We start from the raw sequence: 19,825 nt of genomic DNA on the forward strand, positions 1-19,825 counted from the left end.
TTCATTGTCCGTCTGTCTGTCTGTCACCAGGCTGTATCTCATGAACCGTGATAGGCAGTTGAAATTTTCACAGATGATGTATTTCTGTTGCCGCTATAACAACAAATACTAAAAAGTATGGAACCCTTCGTGCGCGAGTCCAAATCGCACTTGACCGGTTTGATATTTCAGGCTCCGTCACACAGGCGCGCCGCTTTTTCATATAAAACGCTCAGGCCCGGCTCTGAAAACGCGCCGGTGTGACGGAACCTTTATCTCAGTTTACTCCACTGTCCGTCTGTCACCAGGCTGTATCTCATGAACCGTGATAGCTAGACAGTTGAAATTTTCACACATGATGTATTTCTGTTGCCGCTATAACAACAAATACTTAAAAGTGTTCCGTTCTTGATGGGTGAGTCCGACTCGCACTTATCCAGTTTTTTTTTTTAACGAATTTAATATTAACGGATAGGCATTAATATTAAAGAATGAAATAGTAGTCATAATTTCCATACTTTCACTTTAGTGCCATGAAGGGTAGGTACAAGAGGGTTCCCTCTTTTGAGATTGGAAAGTGGGCTAGGTTCTAAATGCGGCCTTCACAGAACCGATCTGCGACCAGAAAAGTGGGTCAGGTTAGAACTGTGATCCTTATAGAACCAAACTGCAACCAGAAGTGGGTTAGGTTAGGTTAGAACTGCGACCCTTACAGAACCGAACTGTTACCAGAAAAGCAGATGAGATTTTTTTAATTACATATTTGTTTTTAGATATATCGGAATAGTAAATTTTTCGAGTTAATGTTACGGATTTAAAGTTTTCTGAGATGAGATAGGTTTGTAACCGCCTTGATGAAGGTTTGAAGTCTAAAAGTAAATAATTACTTAATTCATAATGAGTATTACCTATTACTATTATTTATTTTACCCGAGCGAAGCCGGGTTTTCATCTAGTTTTGTATAAATCAATTACATTGATTATTTCTGAAAGTAATAATTCCGAGAGAGTTGTGCCCATACAAAAAAAAAAAACAAGAAAGCCAAATTAACATCATACTAAAATTTCGTAAGATTTAACTGAAACCACTTGTTCTCTATGTTTGCTGCGGGGTCTTTAACACATTCGTTGCCACCGAGTCAAACAAGGCATCCGCGCCAGGCCAGAAACATTTAGTGTACAGGGAGCATTCCATGAAATTGTCTACCGTTGTCCCGTACAAACGCGAAGTTTCTGAAGATTTAAAGCTATAAGAGTTTTCTTTTCTATGACAAATGGTCAAAAAAATGCACAGAAAAATAATCGCCTGCTTAAATGCCGAGAAAAAAGTCGCAACACAGGAAATAAAATGCGTTTGTACGGGACAGCCCGTGGAATACTCCACAGTTGTAGTGCATAATAGGGTATTAGACTACTCGTCAAATCAGTTTCTATTTTTGTCAAAACGATTTTGCTACTATGGAATTTTTATGAAACACTAGCATGTGACGTCACAATCAAATCACTTACTCTATAGTTTTATACGGGTCCTAAAATAGAAATTGTCTCTAAAAATAACTGATGTCTACATTTCTCTATTATCTTCTGGTGTTTTATTTCATGCGTGGTGTAAAATAATTTATTTTAAATACAGTCAAATACCCTATTGTGTGCACAAGAGTGATTCTTGATGAAGGTTTAGGTGTATAATTTGTTAAGGTTTTGTGTAAAAGTAAGGGCTATATTTATAATACCTTTTTATTCGAGATATGGTATTTAACCTCATGTGGTAGTATTTCCTTGGAAGCTTGCAGCAAGTAAACTTCCACGGTTATCTGAAAAATAATATTTAAATTAAATAAAACCAATATTTGCTCTGATACTTACAGAATTGATCGAGTAAACTTTATTTAAAAATAAAATAAATATGTATAAAAAAATATTATAGGACATTTTTACACAAATTGACTAAGCTTCACGGTAAGCTCAAAAAAAGGCTTGTGTTGTGGGTACTCAGACAACGATATATACAATATATAAATATGTTTAAATACATAGAGAACAACCATGACTCAGGAACGAATATCTGTGTCATTAGTCATCACACAAATAAATGCCCTTACCGGGATTCGAACCCGGGACCATCGGCTTCATAGGCCTATTTTGGTGACCCTTCACTACCCACTAGGCCAGACCGGTCGTCGGTTCACGAACGCGCGTGCCTTGACTCTTATTGTCATGTTATTAAAGGTGAGAATTGACAAATGACCATAACTATAGTTTTGTACGTACCTTAAAGTCGCTGGCGAGTCCTTCCATGCGGATTTCATCAGGGAAGTGTAACAGATGGCTGGTGGGTTGCGTCAGCTGCATGCTGGTGGCTAGCACTCGATCGCGGCACTTGAGCAGGCACACTGCGTGGTGACCTACGGCGCCATCTGTGTAGGAAACAAGGAATTATCAATAATCTGAATAGGGTATTTGACTACTAGTCAATTCAGTTTCTTTTTTCGAACTCTCCAAACGATTTGCTACTGTGGAATTCATATATTAAAACACTAGCATGTGACGTCATAATCAAATTACTTACTCTTTATAGTTTTATACGAGTTTAAAAATAGAAATTGTGCCTAAAATTACTGCTGTCTACGTTTCTCTATTAATCTTAAGGTGCTTTATTTCTACACTGTAAAATAATTAATTTTAAATTCACTTAAATACGCTATTTAAGGTAGGCCTTTCGTGATTTGTGGTTGGCTTAGTTAGGCATATGTCAACTACATGTTACGTATGATCTGTTCACGCGGTCTTCTTACCGTACATCATTTTACGATAATAGTCGTGTATTATGTACCTGCGTTGAGTTGTCGCACGTATTCTCTACGTAACGACACGCTGAGACTGTCGATGCGTATGGCCGCCATGTTGTCTTCCACCTGTAAGCTCTAATCTCGTACGTTCGGTATACGATCTGTTCACGCGATCTTCCTACCGTCCATCATTCTACTAGCCGTGTATTATGTACCTGCGTTGAGTTGTCGCACGTATTCTCTACGTAATGGCACGCTGAGACTGTCGAAGCGTATGGCCGCCATGTTGCTTCCACCTGTAAGCTCTAATCTCGTCCGTTCGGCATACGATCTGTTCACGCGATCTTCCCCTACCGTACGTCATTCTGCTAGTCGTGTATTATGTACCTGCATTGAGTTGTCGCACGTATTCCCTCCGTAATGGCACGCTGAGGCTGTCGAAGCGTATGGCCGCCATGTTGCTTCCACCTGTAAGCTCTAATCTCGTCCGTTCGGCATACGATCTGTTCACGCGATCTTCCCCTACCGTACGTCATTCTGCTAGTCGTGTATTATGTACCTGCATTGAGTTGTCGCACGTATTCCCTCCGTAATGGCACGCTGAGGCTGTCGAAGCGTATGGCCGCCATGTTGCTTCCACCTGTAAGCTCTAATCTCGTCCGTTCGGCATACGATCTGTTCACGCGATCTTCCCCTACCGTACGTCATTCTGCTAGTCGTGTATTATGTACCTGCGTTGAGTTGCCGCACGTATTCTCTACGTAATGGCACGCTGAGGCTGTCGATGCGTATGGCCGCCATGTTGCCTTCCACTTGTAAGCTCTAAATCTCGTCCGTTCGGCATACGATCTGTTCACGCGGTCTTCCTACCGTACATCATTTTACTAGTCGTGTTATGTACCTGCGTTGAGTTGTCGCACGTATTCTCTACGTAATGGCACGCTGAGACTGTCGATGTGTATGGCTGCCATGCCTGGCGCTGCGCCCGCGCCGGCGCCTTCCACCTGCAAGCGCTGGATCTCGTGGAGGCACGCTTGGCGACGGTGGGCTGTGGAAACATTGTAAGTACATATAATTTTTAATGGAAATTAATGTACAGCTGTAGTGCATAATAGTTTTCCGTCGTATTATCTCGGAAACGTTCGTATTTGTCATGCTACTTCAGTCAACCTCAGTACTTTTCGTACCGAGACTGACTGAAATAGCAAGACACGTTCGTACGTTTCCGTGAAAATACGACGGAAAACAATTATGCACTACATCTTATTAATGGGTCATTCCAGGTGATTTCAACAAATCGAGTGTGCCGTATGATTTTTGATTTGAATAAAAAAAATTGAGGATATACTTCATGGTGGCAGAAGTGCTGAACCACCACCAGTTTTTTTTTTTATCTTTTAATTTCCAAGTTTTGCCCATTCGAAGTTAACAGTGGGGTTAAATTCCTGCTTGTACAAAATTAGACCTAACTTTTTTTCTATAAAAGGTAACGAAATAATTATTACTTTTTTTGATTAGGTAAGAAATGTGGATATTATACTGTATGACAAAATTTATCTGAATTAACTACAAAAAAAATGGTGACCACCCAAAGTGTATACCTAATTGGTCAATTATTGCAATTTTAAATCGGTTCTTGTGCCAATCCTGGTGCATATCAAATATTACTTTTTTCTGAAATATAAAGTACTTGCCGTGTTCATCTTGTAAAATTAATATAATTGTGTTAGATCAATTACTTCTAATAGAAAAATATAAGTGAAAATTGAGAAATTCGAAAAATGCTCGTGTTTGACTCTAAAAAAATCCATGTGGAAGAGAAAATAAAAATTTGATTTTAGTCAGCAAATATAGCTGATATCTTCGTTAATTAGATTTAGAAAAAAAAGTTTTGTTATTTTGCCTATTTTTTGAAATATAATTTTTTAAACTGCTCGTCTCATACATTTTCGTTCTTGTTGTATTTATGCAGATTAAAATACATATGACCTTAAACTTATAAATATGAATGAATTCGATGGCAAAATATAAATAAAATCCAGACGATTAAAATTTACTTTATATATTTATAAAAAAAAATCATTTGCAAACCTTTGCTACATCAAAATTTTCTGAAGTTGAATAACGTCGCACTTTTAATTCATTTTGAGAAATGGGAACGAAGCTATGATAAGAACGTGTATTTTTTATGGTCCTTATATTTTTAAATCACTCTGATAGATGTACCTCAGCTTCTTCGACATCTGATTTTGAGACGAAAAAGAACTTGATCCCATGAATTTGAACAGTCAACTATTAATAACACAAGCACTTACTACAAAGAGTTTGCACCACTTCATTATCTCCTGGATAAATACGATTTCCTATAGAACTTCGATAAGGATTATTGGGCCGTTTACTTATGTTCGTAATTTAGCCATTTAACATGCAAATAAAGCTTGTTAACAAGTCAGGAGGCGTCGGTTATTCACTACACGGCTAAATTAAGAAACATTCGCAAGTGATTCACAATCCTTGTCAGGTAACAGTGCATTGTCGAATTTCTACCCTCATTAAATTTACAAATGAAATTATTGCCATGTCAAAAAAAATATTTGAACATAAAAAACGTAAATAATATCCGTATGACCAATTACCGTCCCATTTTTATTAATTTATAACATAAAACATTTTGTATCGATAGTTGTAAAAAGTAGCATGTTAAAAAAATCATATTTCAAAAAATAGGCAAAATAACAAAACTTTTTTTTCTAAATCTAATTAACGAAATTATCAGCTATATTTTCTGACTACAATCAAATTTTTATTTTCTCTTCCACATGGATTTTTTTAGAGTCAAACACGAGCATTTTTCGAATTTCTCAATTTTCACTTACATTTTTCTATTAGAAGTACTTGATCTAACACAATTATATTTATTTTACAAGATGAACACGGCAAGTACATTATATTTCAGAAAAAAGTAATATTTGATATGCACCAGGGTTGGCACAAGAACCATTTTAAAATTGCAATAATTGACCAATTAGGTGTACACTTCGGGTGGTCACCATTTTTTTTGTAGTTAATTCAGATAAATTTTGTCATACAGTATAATATCCACATTTCTTACCTAATCAAAAAAAGTAATAATTATTTCGTTACCTTTTATAGAAAAAAAGTTAGGTCTGATTTTGTACAAGCAAGAATTTGACCCCACTGCTAACTTCGAATGGGCAAAACTTGGAAATTAAAAGATAAAAAAAATAAACTGGTGGTGGTTCAGCACTTCTGCTACCATGAAATATATCCTCAATTTTTTTTATGCAAATCAAAAATCATGCGGCACACTTTTTAATTCAAATTTGTTGAAATCACATGGAATGACCCTAATATGAACTCAGGAATCAAAATGGAAATCATGCGAAAATAGTTATTTTTAATACAGTTGCTCAAAAAGTGCTACTTTACGTAGCTGTTTAGCGTGCGGAAAGTTGGTTATCTCGAACTAGTGCTTTTTACTTTTCCAATTTTTTTAAATTTATACTTGTTCCAATTCACGACTACTTATTGATGAGTGTTAATATTAGTTTCCTTTAAACGTCGTAATCAGCATAAAAACCTACCTTTAATGTAAGAATACGAAAAATATTACATATTTCATATTTAATTACTTACCTCTTCATCATTATAACACGTTTATTTTTTAATATTCAATATTGAAAATTCCGTTCTTAATAAGTTGACTGAATGGAACGGAATAGCTGCCAAACGCCCATAGATATAATATACTTAAAGACGACGTCTAACCGAGCTGTCACTGTTACCACTTTTGTTTAGTGTACGATTAACAATGTTTTTCTTATTTTTTCGCAACTGTATTAAAAAACGTCGTTCGATACACGTGCGGAAATGTCATTCTTCACTCGTCCCGAGTCTTGCCACTCGCCTGCGGCTCGTGGCAAGATATCTCGGTACTCGTGAAGTAATGACATACCTTCCGCACTAGCATCGAAATGTACTATTACGATACAAGTGCGGAAAAGAGGAAATTCGAAACGAGTGGCGATAAATTAAAACACGACCGACCGTACAACGTTTTACAGTACATATGGCGCTTTAAACTTTTGACATCGCACGAAAAGTGCTATTTTACGCACTAGTGAGGGAAAATAAGACCATATGTACTGTAAATTAATTTTAAATCGATTTTTTATTGGTGTAGTTATAAGTGAAAATCTGTTTAACTGAACGCATCACTTTCACTTCAACCTTTGAGTCCTACTAAAAAAAATGGATGGTGTTTAGCAAAAATGAGTCATCCCACATCCATTTTGCAATAAAATGTCAACTTTAAGCGTCAATATTTTGAGTTGACATCTTATTGAAAAATTAATATGGGTTGACACATTATTGCGTATCAGCATCCAATATGAAAGTGTAATTAAAAAGGGAATACATACTTGCAAGTAAAAGTAACCGTTCGCCTTCCGCCTGTTCGGTCGATCCGCTGAACTCTATAGTGGCCGCGCACAGGTTCAGAGCTTGGCTGGCCTGAAACACGAAATAAAGTAGACATTAACCCCCTTATTCATAAACGTTTACTAAAGTTGACAAGCCGATAATAATCGTTTATCCCTTTCCATCATACCGATACGTCAGAAAAGGACAAACGATTATTATCGGCTTGTCAACTTTAGTAAACGTTTATGAATAAGGGGGTAAACATTTACCACTACCTACAACATTTTAATATTTACCACATAAAAAAATATATAGGACATTCTTAGACAGATTGACTAAGTCCCACAGTAAGCTCAAGAAGGCTTGTGTTGTGGGTCCTTAGACAACGATATATATAATATATAAATACTTAAATACATAGAAAACAACCATGACTCAGGAACAAATATCTGTGTCATCACACAAATAAATGCCCTTACTGGGATTCGAACCCAGGACCACCGGCTTCACAGGCAGGGTCACTACCCACTAGGCCAGACCGGTCGTCAAAGCAACAACAAAGTTTGAAACTGAAATAAGGAAATACAAAATACATATATGAAACGAGTTGGTTGGTAGTGGTGGATTAGGGCTAGGGTTGCGGTAGGGCTGCCCCGTCGTCAAAGCCTAGGAATTTTTGTGTGGATTTAAATCTGTGCCGTATACCGCGTATGCACATGCTTGTGGCTCTGATTATCGAAATTGTGATTTTTGATCTAAGCCAGCCCATTTACCACTAGCTTTTCGGTGAAAAAAACATCGTGAGTAAACCTGCATACCTCTGCGAAGAAGGTTTTTGTAAAGTTTTAATAGCATCGTTTGCAGATGTTTCTGCTTGTTATAAATTAAATTTGTATGTGAAGTCAATCTGCATTGGGCTCCGCGTGGGGACTATAACCCAAGCCCTCTCGCGCATGAGAGGAAGCCTGTACCCACCAGTGGGACGTATATATATAAGCTGAAATTATTCAAATAGGTAGTTATTGTAACGTCCAATATAGTGCTTAAAGCTGACGCACGATTGTGACGGTCACGGCGCGCTCATCGGGTGAGGTCGGGATTTCCCGCTCCCTAATATTATATGATACTGTACCTGTGATATGACCATACGTCGGACTATAGGGGGCAGTTTGAGGGCAAGGTAAGGTTTACAAAAAAATCTTAACTTACGAGTATTATAATGTACCTAGTATTTGTAACATAGCCGTGTTCATAGAACTTGACATGCCCAGTTAACTCATTTGTTTTGTTCCTTTCTCACAGCTGCAATTGTCTGAGTGACGGATAAAGCCAAACGAACTTTTTCGCCATTTTGACTTATGTGTAGTCCAAGTACGTTTATAAATAACGCAATTAGTTGCTATGATATTTGGAATTTCACATTATAAATACTAGGTACCTACCAAATCTAAGTACAAATAATCGAAAGTGAATTGATTGATTTGCGATCCTTACATATCATTCTGACATGCCACGAAAATGCCCGCTGGAGTCCGACGTATGGATATGACAGTCTGCTGTTTAGCGACTTCAGCCTGCAGCTCTTTAATCCGCTGTCGCACGGTCGTGACGTTCACGGCGGGCTCATCGGGTGTGGCCGGGATTTCCCGCTCCCTCATATTATATGATACTGTACCTGTGATATGACAGTCTGCTGTTTAGCGACTTCAGCCTGCAGCTCTTTAATCCGCTATCGCACGGTCGTGACGTTCACGGCGGGCTCATCGGGTGTGGCCGGGATTTCCCGCTCCCTAATATTATATGATACTGTACCTGTGATATGACAGTCTGCTGTTTAGCGACCTCAGCCTGCAGCTCTTTAACCCGCTGTCGCACGGTCGTGACGTTCACGGCGGGCTCATCGGGTGTGGCCGGGATTTCCCGCTCCCTCATATTATATGATACTGTACCTGTGATATGACAGTCTGCTGTTTAGCGACTTCAGCCTGCAGCTCTTTAATCCGCTGTCGCACGGTCGTGACGTTCACGGCGGGCTCATCGGGTGTGGCCGGGATTTCCCGCTCCCTCATATTATATGATACTGTACCTGTGATATGACAGTCTGCTGTTTAGCGACTTCAGCCTGCAGCTCTTTAATCCGCTGTCGCACGGTCGTGACGTTCACTGCGGGCTCATCGGGTGTGTCCGGGACCGGGATTTCCCTTGAGTTATATGCGTGATATAACTAACCTGTGATATAACTGTCTGCTATTTAGCGACTTCAGCCTGCAGCTCTTTAACCCGCTGTCGCACGGTGGTGACGTTCACGGCGGGTTCATCGGGTGTGGCCGGGATTTCCCGCTCCCTAATATTATACGATACTGTACCTGTGATATGACAGTCTGCTGTTTAGCGACCTCGGCCTGCAGCTCTTTAATCCGCTGTCGCACGGTCGTGATGTTCACGGCGGGCTCATCGGGTGTGGCCGGGATTTTCCGCTCCCTAATATTATATGATACTGTACCTGTGATATGACAGTCTGCTGTTTAGCGACTTCAGCCTGCAGCTCTTTAATCCGCTGTCGCACGGTCGTGACGTTCACTGCGGGCTCATCGGGTGTGTCCGGGACCGGGATTTCCCTTGAGTTATATGCGTGATATAACTAACCTGTGATATAACTGTCTGCTATTTAGCGACTTCAGCCTGCAGCTCTTTAACCCGCTGTCGCACGGTGGTGACGTTCACGGCGGGTTCATCGGGTGTGGCCGAGATTTCCCGCTCCCTAATATTATACGATACTGTACCTGTGATATGACAGTCTGCTGTTTAGCGACTTCAGCCTGCAGTTCTTTAATCCGCTGACGCACGGTCGTGACGTTACCGGCTGGCTCATCGAGTGTTGCCGGGATTTCCCGCTCCCTACGTTATATACGTGATACTCTGATACTGTACCTGTGATATGACAGTCTGCTGTTTAGCGACCTCAGCCTGCAGCTTTTTAATCCGCTGTCGCACGGTCGTGACGTTCACGGCGGGCTCATCGGGTGTGGCCGGGATTTCCCGCTCCCTCATATTATATGACACTGTACCTGTGATATGACAGTCTGCTGTTTAGCGACCTCAGCCTGCAGCTTTTTAATCCGCTGTCGCACGGTCGTGACGTTCACGGCGGGCTCATCGGGTGTGGCCGGGATTTCCCGCTCCCTCATATTATATGACACTGTACCTGTGATATGACAGTCTGCTGTTTAGCGACTTCAGCCTGCAGCTCTTTAACCCGCTGTCGCACGGTCGTGACGTTCACGGCGGGCTCATCGGGTGTGGCCGGGATTTCCCGCTCCCTCATATTATATGATACTGTACCTGTTATATGACAGTCTGCTGTTTAGCGACTTCAGCCTGCAGCTCTTTAATCCGCTGTCGCACGGTCGTGACGTTCACTGCGGGCTCATCGGGCGTGGCCGGGATTTCCCGCTCCCTCATATTATATGATACTGTACCTGTGATATGACAGTCTGCTGTTTAGCGACCTCAGCCTGCAGCTCTTTAATCCGCTGTCGCACGGTCGTGACGTTCACTGCGGGCTCATCGGGCGTGGCCGGGATTTCCCGCTCCCTCATATTATATGATACTGTACCTGTGATATGACAGTCTGCTGTTTAGCGACCTCAGCCTGCAGCTCTTTAATCCGCTGTCGCACGGTCGTGACGTTCACGGCGGGTTCATCGGGTGTGGCCGGGATTTCCCGCTCCCTAATATTATATGATACTGTACCTGTGATATGACAGTCTGCTGTTTAGCGACCTCGGCCTGCAGCTCTTTAATCCGCTGTCGCACGGTCGTGACGTTCACTGCGGGCTCATCGGGTGTGGCCGGGATTTTCCGCTCCCTCATATTATATGACACTGTACCTGTGATATGACAGTCTGCTGTTTAGCGACTTCAGCCTGCGACGACTCTTTAATCCGCTGTCGCACGGTCGTGACGTTCACTGCGGGCTCATCAGGTGTGTCCGGGACCGGGATTCCCCTTAAGTTATATGCGCGATATAACTAACCTGTGATATAACTGTCTGCTGTTTAGCGACTTCAGCCTGCAGCTCTTTAATCCGCTGTCGCACGGTCGTCACGTTCACTGCGGGCTCATCGGGCGTGGCCGGGATTTCCCGCTCTGGTGATGTGTGCCGGATGACGCGCATTGGCGTCGATGGCGTTGACGACTGTAAACGAAAGATGATGTTATTTTCGACGTAGAATACTGACTCGGTTTATTAGAAAGCTTTTTTATTTAAAAATAAATAAAATACAGTTGAAATCAGAATCGGTGACATCATTGGGCATCTGAAACCAGGTTCGTCAATTAATAACTTTATGCGGATTTTATCCCTAAATAAGAGCATACAAAATATACAAATACAGAGCTTTTTTCTCTTAATCTAATTTTTTTTTGACTGTGACATAATTATAATATTTTTATATGATATGTTAACTGTTAAAACATAAATTTGGAATTTATGTATAGACGATGGTTGAGGACAGGCTGCCCTACATTATAGCAACAGTTAGAGCCCCTCACCGCGCTCTGCATCCTCCTGAAGAAGCTGACGCTGTGCACCAGCTCCGAGCCCTTGTCGGCGCGCGGCGTGGCCGGCTGCGTCTTCAGCGGCGACTTGAACTGCTTCTCCTTGTCCTGGTGGACGATGGTTGAGGACAGGCTGCCCTACATTATAGCAACAGTTAGAGCCCCTCACCGCGCTCTGCATCCTCCTGTAGAAGCTGACGCTGTGCACCAGCTCCGAGCCCTTGTCGGCGCGCGGCGTGGCCGGCTGCGTCTTCAGCGGCGACTTGAACTGCTTCTCCTTGTCCTGGTGGACCATGTTGAGGACAGGCCGCCCTACATTATAGCAACAGTTAGAGCCCCTCACCGCGCTCTGCATCCTCCTGTGGAAGCTGACGCTGTGCACCAGCTCCGAGCCCTTGTCGGCGCGCGGCGTGGCCGGCTGCGTCTTCAGCGGCGACTTGAACTGCTTCTCCTTGTCCTGGTGGACGATGGTTGAGGACAGGCTGCCCTACATTATAGCAACAGTTAGAGCCCCTCACCGCGCTCTGCATCCTCCTGTAGAAGCTGACGCTGTGCACCAGCTCCGAGCCCTTGTCAGCGCGCGGCGTGGCCGGCTGCGTCTTCAGCGGCGACTTGAACTGCTTCTCCTTGTCCTGGTGGACCATGTTGAGGACAGGCCGCCCTACATTATAGCAACAGTTAGAGCCCCTCACCGCGCTCTGCATCCTCCTGTAGAAGCTGACGCTGTGCACCAGCTCCGAGCCCTTATCGGCGCGCGGCGTGGCCGGCTGCGTCTTCAGCGGCGACTTGAACTGCTTCTCCTTGTCCTGGTGGACGATGGTTGAGGACAGGCTGCCCTACATTATAGCAACAGTTAGAGCCCCTCACCGCGCTCTGCATCCTCCTGTAGAAGCTGACGCTGTGCACCAGCTCCGAGCCCTTGTCGGCGCGCGGCGTGGCCGGCTGCGTCTTCAGCGGCGACTTGAACTGCTTCTCCTTGTCCTGGTAGACGATGGTTGAGGACAGGCTGCCCTACATTATAGCAACAGTTAGAGCCCCTCACCGCGCTCTGCATCCTCCTGTAGAAGCTGACGCTGTGCACCAGCTCCGAGCCTTTGTCGGCGCGCGGCGTGGCCGGCTGCGTCTTCAGCGGCGACTTGAACTGCTTCTCCTTGTCCTGGTACACGAAACTGGTTGAAGATAGGCTGCCGTTCTGCAACCCATTATAGGTAGAAAAACTTAAGAAATGCCCTCTTATTAATAATTTATGTGACGACGGTGGCAAACAAGCGGCCTGGCGGTCTAGCACGAATTGCGTCCTCACGCGCGACTCCATACATCCAGCGCGACTTCAAGTATCGACTCGCGCGCGAGAACGCAACTTATGTTAGACCGCCTGATGGTAAGCGGCAGTGTTGGCCGAAACGTTAATGCAATTGAAAATGTTGGCCATTAACCTTTATAAATGTAAACTGTAATCGTCCGTTACGGTTTAAGGTTCAATTTATAATGGTTAACGGCCAACATTTTCAATTGCATTAACGTTTCGGCCAACACTGGTAAGCGGTACCTTGTCAGCGCTTGCAAACCCATTGGTATCACAATTGTACAAGCACGTTGTCGACTCTTTTAAATGTAGAAGAATTCACTGTGTTGACAGGTTTAAAAAGGCCAAGGTGTAGATGTAGACCAATTTCTTATTTTCTGTTTCTACACACTTCTCAACAATTTCTTAGTTTTTGCACCTGACTGCGACTTGTTTGCCGACAAACATCATGCACTTTATAAAGATTTTTACGTTTTTGTGAATCAACATAGTCATCATCACTATAGCTTAATTATGGTCATATTCATCATATAATTATTACTATAGCTTTACTAAAACATATTTAATTTTACAGCGCATTGGCGCTAGCTGTGATGCTGTAAAATTATCTCTGAATAAATATCAATATCAAATATCAGTAATAGCCAACACAGTGCATCCTCGGGTTCTGGCCTTATGCACCATCATGTATTTTGGTATCAAACTTATTTTATGTGAAAACTCAATTATGAAACATGTTTGTTGTTGGGCATTTATTAAGTTTTAAAACTGATAAATAAGCGTCACAAACATAATAAAATAAAACATAGAAATCAAATTTCCAAAAATGTGTGTACGTATATGCAACTTGTAACTTTTAAATATTGGCATAAGGTCATGAGGGGTAAGAGAAACAAGTGAATTTTACTGGCGGCAAGAGTATGAGGATTCCCGATAAGTGTTACCTTTGCCCCTGTGTTTGTCCCATCCCATCAGACCTTAGGGGCTACACATAAATTACATCATTTCAAATTAGGGGGGGGGGGATCTGGACATCGGATAATGGTAGCATGACGTATGAGGATTCCCAATAAGTGTTACCTTTGCCCCTGTGTTTGTCCCATCCCATCAGACCTTAGGGGCTACACATAAATTACATCATTTCAAATTAGGGGGGGGGGATCTGGACATCGGCTGATGGTAGCATGACGTAGGAGGAAACGGGGCCATTCGAAGCATGATTTTTTGATGATTATAGGGGGAGGGGATCGAAAATCGTCAAAAATCGATGACGTAATTTATGGACAGCCCCATAAATTACGTCATCGATTTTTTATAATTGTAATAAATTGATATTAAAAAATGTATCGCTTCTCGATTTGCACTATACAATACTTATAGCTGACCATATTCGATGGCATTTTACCGTGAAAACTAGTGGATTTTTGATGACCTATCCCTCACCTTGTTAAGTTTAGGCGGAGTGGGTCCATCGCTCTCGTCCAGCGCCTCGTCCAACAATTCGTCCAGCTCACTGTTGCAGTCGCTCTGGGAGTCCTCAGAGTCTGACTCTTTTACTGCTTTTTTGTAGCTTGAATTGTTCTTTACCACCTGAATAGTGCGAAAAAAAGGTTATAGATTTATTTACGTATTTAACGCGTCACTTTTCATTAATCATAAAGCATCTAATCAGTCATACCATAGAGAAATATAGTAAGAATAGAGTGCTCACTTCATACATAAGTTTTGATACCAAAACGATGATTATTTTCGCAGTCGACATCTGGCATCGAGTAGCGAAATTAGAAGCTACTTGATACTTTTACACCAAAATGTTGGTAGGACAAGTTGCGGCAATTCAACGGTACGTAATTTTCATTTTAAATATACAAATTCTGATGTACAGTCGCCATTAGATATATCGGAGCGGTCAAGGTGCTTACAAATATCTGAACACGCCTCTATTGTCAAGGCGTTAGGGCAGGCCTATGGAACTCTCCGCGCGAGCTCGGATTAATACCTACGAATCTGCTCCCGTTCACGGTAGAAAAGCAAGCCAGTTGGTTGCCACACGCGCTCAGCACGTACGCACGTCACCGCGCGCCGCACTGTCAATTTTTACGATAGCTACAAGCTACGTAGTACTACCTACTATTGAATTTCTTTAATTAAACACGTAATGTTTATTATGTATGACAAATGTATAGTTTTAGATAAGGACTGTTCATTTTATTAAGCGGACACACAAAAAAGTATAAATTACATTTTTCTAATTCTGGAATCGCTTTATTTAGATAAATATAATAAAAACGGAAACCAACGCAAAACATTTTAATGTAAATATAGTATAATATAATAACATCGGTAAGATTTTCGTACTTTTACACGGTTGCGCCGTTCAAGTGCCTGCACATCAATTTTTGACACTTTTTGACAAGTTGTAAACAACATTCGTTTGAATTCTTTCAATGTTTTAGCTTCTCATCTACCCTTTTTTAAGTGCATCTTCACATTGGTCTAGTGCCACTCGATGGAGTGGAGCTCCGGGCAATTAGATGAGTTGACTTGTTTTTGAACGAAATCAATGTTTTTCAAATTCAGTAGCTTCACTTTCTGACCAGCATAGTGGGCACTTGCCAAATCAGGCCGAAATGAAGAGGTGACATTATGCGTCTGATAGACGGAAAGTACTCGTTATTAGATGCATTATTTTCTGTAAATGTCGCAACCAAAGTTCATGTCGCAAAATAGAACAAACTTTTTAAGGCCACAGGAACCAATTGCCTGCCAGACCAGGACTTTCTTCATGAATTGGTCAATTTTGATGTTACTCTCCTCGTCGAATATATGATCTTCTACAACGGCATGGTAGCATCAGGGCCATTGGTAACGTACTACAGCAACATTTTACGCATTTTCCGTTGTCCATTAAAATGCTACGAAATTTATCTTAATGTAAAATGTAGTACAGTTAGACGCTTCTTTTTTTCGATTGCTTTCGCTGCTCTGTAATTCTTTTGTCCATTTTTTTCTTTCTATGGGTCCATTTATTGTACATACTTCTTATATTTTAATCTGTGCCTACTCTAACGCCTGCTGTCTTAGAAATTTCGCGAACCGATAAGTAATTTATTGATTTTAACAGCCGCATGACAATACTTTTGTTTCTGGATTGGCCGGGCCGCTTCTGTGCCGGGATTTTGTAAAATCTTCAAGCATATGATGCTCTGCAAATGTTTTAATTATTTTATTCACGTTTAACTTGGAAAATTTGTACATATTTACGATTTTTCGCAGTGAATACTAGCCTGTGCATCCTTATTGCAGAACTAACTTGCTATGTTCCAAATTTGTTCGGTCCTTCGGGAAAAATATTTGACTATTATGGGAACAAATATGTAGCAATTGATAAATGAGGGATTGTTAATTATATTGTTATGAGCTGTACGTCAATTGATTTTAAATTCGCCGATTAAAAGAGGTGTAAGAGTGTCCGCTTAGTAAACTGAACAGTCCTTATCTGAAATAGGTAGCAAATTTTTAATTTATTTTGGTAAATGTTTATTTTAACGACAGTAGGTAAGTTAACTTTACACCGGAAAGTGCCTACTCAGTTTTGCTCTGGTTAACTTATAATTAATTAAGTACCTGTATTCATGGAGTTTCTATTATTTTTCTTTATTGTGTAACATTAATCTCTATCTGGTTTTAAATTACACGAAGTTTTAAAACTAATTCTTGCTGGGATTATTGCGCGGTTTATAAAACGGTGTAAACACAGCGGTTACTGCAGGGACATATGACCTCCGTCCCCGCGCCGGGGTGGTATGCGTAAAGCATTTCCCCTCTTTAAAAAAAAAAAAAAAAGGGACATATGACCTTTTAAAATGACTATTTCGCAAACACGCATAATCGGAATATTAGGTGTAATTTAAGATTTAGCTTTTATTTTTATTTCACTCCGCTGTTTAAGTAGGTATTTATTTATCATTTCTAAGCGTCAGTAACCCTAGCGTTGTGCCGGTGCGCGCGGTGCGGGGAGCGGCGCGTTGAAGGTCACTCCATTGTATTTTTGTGTAGGTATCAAAACGGTAGGTATTTGCGTTTTGTTTGAGAGATAAGTATCTGTTCGTAAGAACTATTATATAATCTGTGGTTAGGGTGCGTGTTCAGATATTGTGAACACCTTGGCCGCTCCGATATATTTGATAGCGACTGTACACGAGTTTGTATGTATAGTGTATACATTTACATACTATGTATTTCTGTCTTTAGCTTTGTGAATATACTCACATTCATAACTTCTCGCCCGAAAGACGTCTCTGCCCAGTTGTCAGATTTATTCAAATTGTCATTTATGTTCTCTTGGCTGAAAGAGAAAGAACACGTGGTCAATATAATTGTTAAGATGTTGATGGAAAAGGAAGATGCTGACGGAAAATATCCAAAATTTTGAAATTTCCTACATGATCTAAATCTAACTCCTGTGAGACTCAAACATATTAAAATTATTTTAAACGGGTCACTCACGTATTATTAAGTCGAATAACTCGACATGTTTCGATCCAATTATCGAATATCAATTCTTCTCTTTTCTTTTCTTTTTTCGACTTTAAAATAAGTGAGTGACCCATTTAGAGAGCGATGATGGCCTAGCGGTAAGAGCGTGCGACTTGCAATCCGGAGGTCGTGGGTTCAAACCCCGGCTCCTACCAATGAGTTTTTCGGAACTTATGTACGAAATATCATTTGATATTTACCAGTCGCTTTTCGGTGAAGGAAAACATCGTGCATACATCTGCGAAGAAATTCAAAGGTGTATGTGAAGTCCCCAATCCGCATTGGGCTAGCGTGGGGACTATAGCCCAAGCCCTCTCGCGCTCGAGAGGAGGCCTGTGCCCAGCAGTGGGACGTATATAGGCTGAGATGATGATGACCCATTTAAAATAATAATCTTAACATTCTATGTATTTTATTATTCTATGTAATTTTGCAGCTGTTTCAGAGATCTTTTCAGAATTCTTGGACACTTTCTACAGAACCAACAGTAAATAATGTTTGGAATTTTCATTATCCTTTCGTGCCAGTGCTGCCTGTCTTGGTATGCTACAGAGAAGTACATCAACTTCATTAACCATTATGTTATACCTCGATAGTTAACTTAATCACTACACATTAAACAAAGTCCTCTGCCGCATGTGTCTGTTTGTATACTTTGTATGTTCGCAATAAACTCAATAACTACTGAACGGATTTTCATGCGGTTTTCACCTATCAATAGATTCTTGAGGAAGGTTTAGATGTACAGTATGTGTTTGACCATGGGGCTTTAATTCCAGGGCTTGATTTTACTCGCTAAACTGAGCTACTTTTACTATGGGACCAACCCTAAAATCGGGGAAAAAATGTTGGCTTTTCCATAGAAAACGTCGACATCTGGTCAGCCAAAATGTATGAAAAAGTAAAAAAAAATTTCGGGATTTCAGGGTTGGCCCCATAATAAAAATAGCTTAGTTTAGCGAGTAGAATCGAGCCTTGGATTTAAAGCCCCATGGTCAGTAACACCCTGTATAATTTGTTAAGGTTTTGTGTAACCCGTGCGAAGCCGGGGAGGGTCGCTAGTAGAATAGCCAATATGAATAATGAGTGCAAAATATTTTACCAGCAAATTTGACAGTCGAAATAGATAACGGTTTACGACTTGGCACGTTATGAAATAGGAGCATTCCACAAAAAGGTCTACTTACTCCTCTGAGATCCTAAGTGATGCGAATAGCAACTACAGCGAATTGCATCCAGTGTGATAACCGTCTTAGTAACCTGAAGAACTCTGTAATACCGTTGAATTTAGAGCTAAGTTATTAAACGTTATCATACCAAATATCAGCTTTTTAGTTTCATCAGAAATGTTTTAAAAAAATCTCGGAGTAATTAACAATGGAGCCGCCATTAACAGGCGTTCCCCTCTGTCGAAAATAGGCGGCCAATGGTCAACCATATGTATGGACTGACGTTTATCTGACATGACGTACCTATACATTTGATGTGCCCCTCCCCCGCAAAAAACGGCAGACTATTTTGTACCGAAAATTTTATACATGGCGTCTCCGTTGGTTATATCCTCTAAGAAAAAAATCGATGTTTTTTCAAAATGTCCCTATAACTAGGTAAAAGCAAAGACATGTAACTTCGTATAAGATGAATAAAGTCTAAGGAAAAACGTGCCTCGGAAATCGAGTAAAAGTCATTCTCGGATAGATGACGCACACACCTTTGGCCTATTCTCGGCTAGATGGCGTGACGATTCCGTTTCATATTTAACAATTTTAACACATAGATATCAGTGAATGAATATGGGTCAAAATGATATAAAAATAATAAAATCATTTATCCATATATATAATTTTTTTTGATAATTTTATACGTGTTTATTTTGAGGTTTACTCGTGTGTCGATAGATGGCAGTAAATTTACAGTGACTACAAAATTTACTATGACAGGACCCCTCAATACTATCTATTCTTTTTGGTAAAAGCTAACGTTGGACAATCTATTTACCAGTAAAATAATGGCGACGTACAGCGCCATCTACTTTTACTTTTGCGGGACTAACATTTTGGACTTACTTTTTGTTTATGTTTTAAAACGATGTTGTTTTTATTTTGAAAAACAGATTTTTCTACGGACATGCACGTCATAGGTACTCTCTACTAGAGATGCACCGGATATCCGGTTACTATCCGGTATCCGGCCTATCTGGCCATTATTT

The 19,825-nt window shown here is 40.9% G+C and overlaps 1 protein-coding gene across 1 annotated transcript in view; it reads right to left on the reverse strand.

The window, feature by feature from the left end:
* LOC134673789 (anillin-like) overlaps positions 1-19,825 on the reverse strand; it is a 96,189-nt gene that overhangs the window by 13,694 nt on the left and 62,670 nt on the right. Inside the window, exons 5-12 of the mRNA XM_063531816.1 lie at positions 17,350-17,425; positions 14,521-14,667; positions 12,814-12,963; positions 11,248-11,409; positions 7,211-7,301; positions 3,670-3,816; positions 2,251-2,396; positions 1,713-1,793 (exon numbers count right to left, since the gene is read on the reverse strand). Of these exons, the coding sequence (XP_063387886.1) occupies positions 1,713-1,793; positions 2,251-2,396; positions 3,670-3,816; positions 7,211-7,301; positions 11,248-11,409; positions 12,814-12,963; positions 14,521-14,667; positions 17,350-17,425 (1,000 nt within the window). The remainder of the gene's footprint in view (positions 1-1,712; positions 1,794-2,250; positions 2,397-3,669; positions 3,817-7,210; positions 7,302-11,247; positions 11,410-12,813; positions 12,964-14,520; positions 14,668-17,349; positions 17,426-19,825) is intronic.

The sequence above is a fragment of the Cydia fagiglandana genome, chromosome 19 (genome assembly GCF_963556715.1).
Source record: "Cydia fagiglandana chromosome 19, ilCydFagi1.1, whole genome shotgun sequence".
Classification (NCBI taxonomy): domain Eukaryota; kingdom Metazoa; phylum Arthropoda; class Insecta; order Lepidoptera; family Tortricidae; genus Cydia; species Cydia fagiglandana.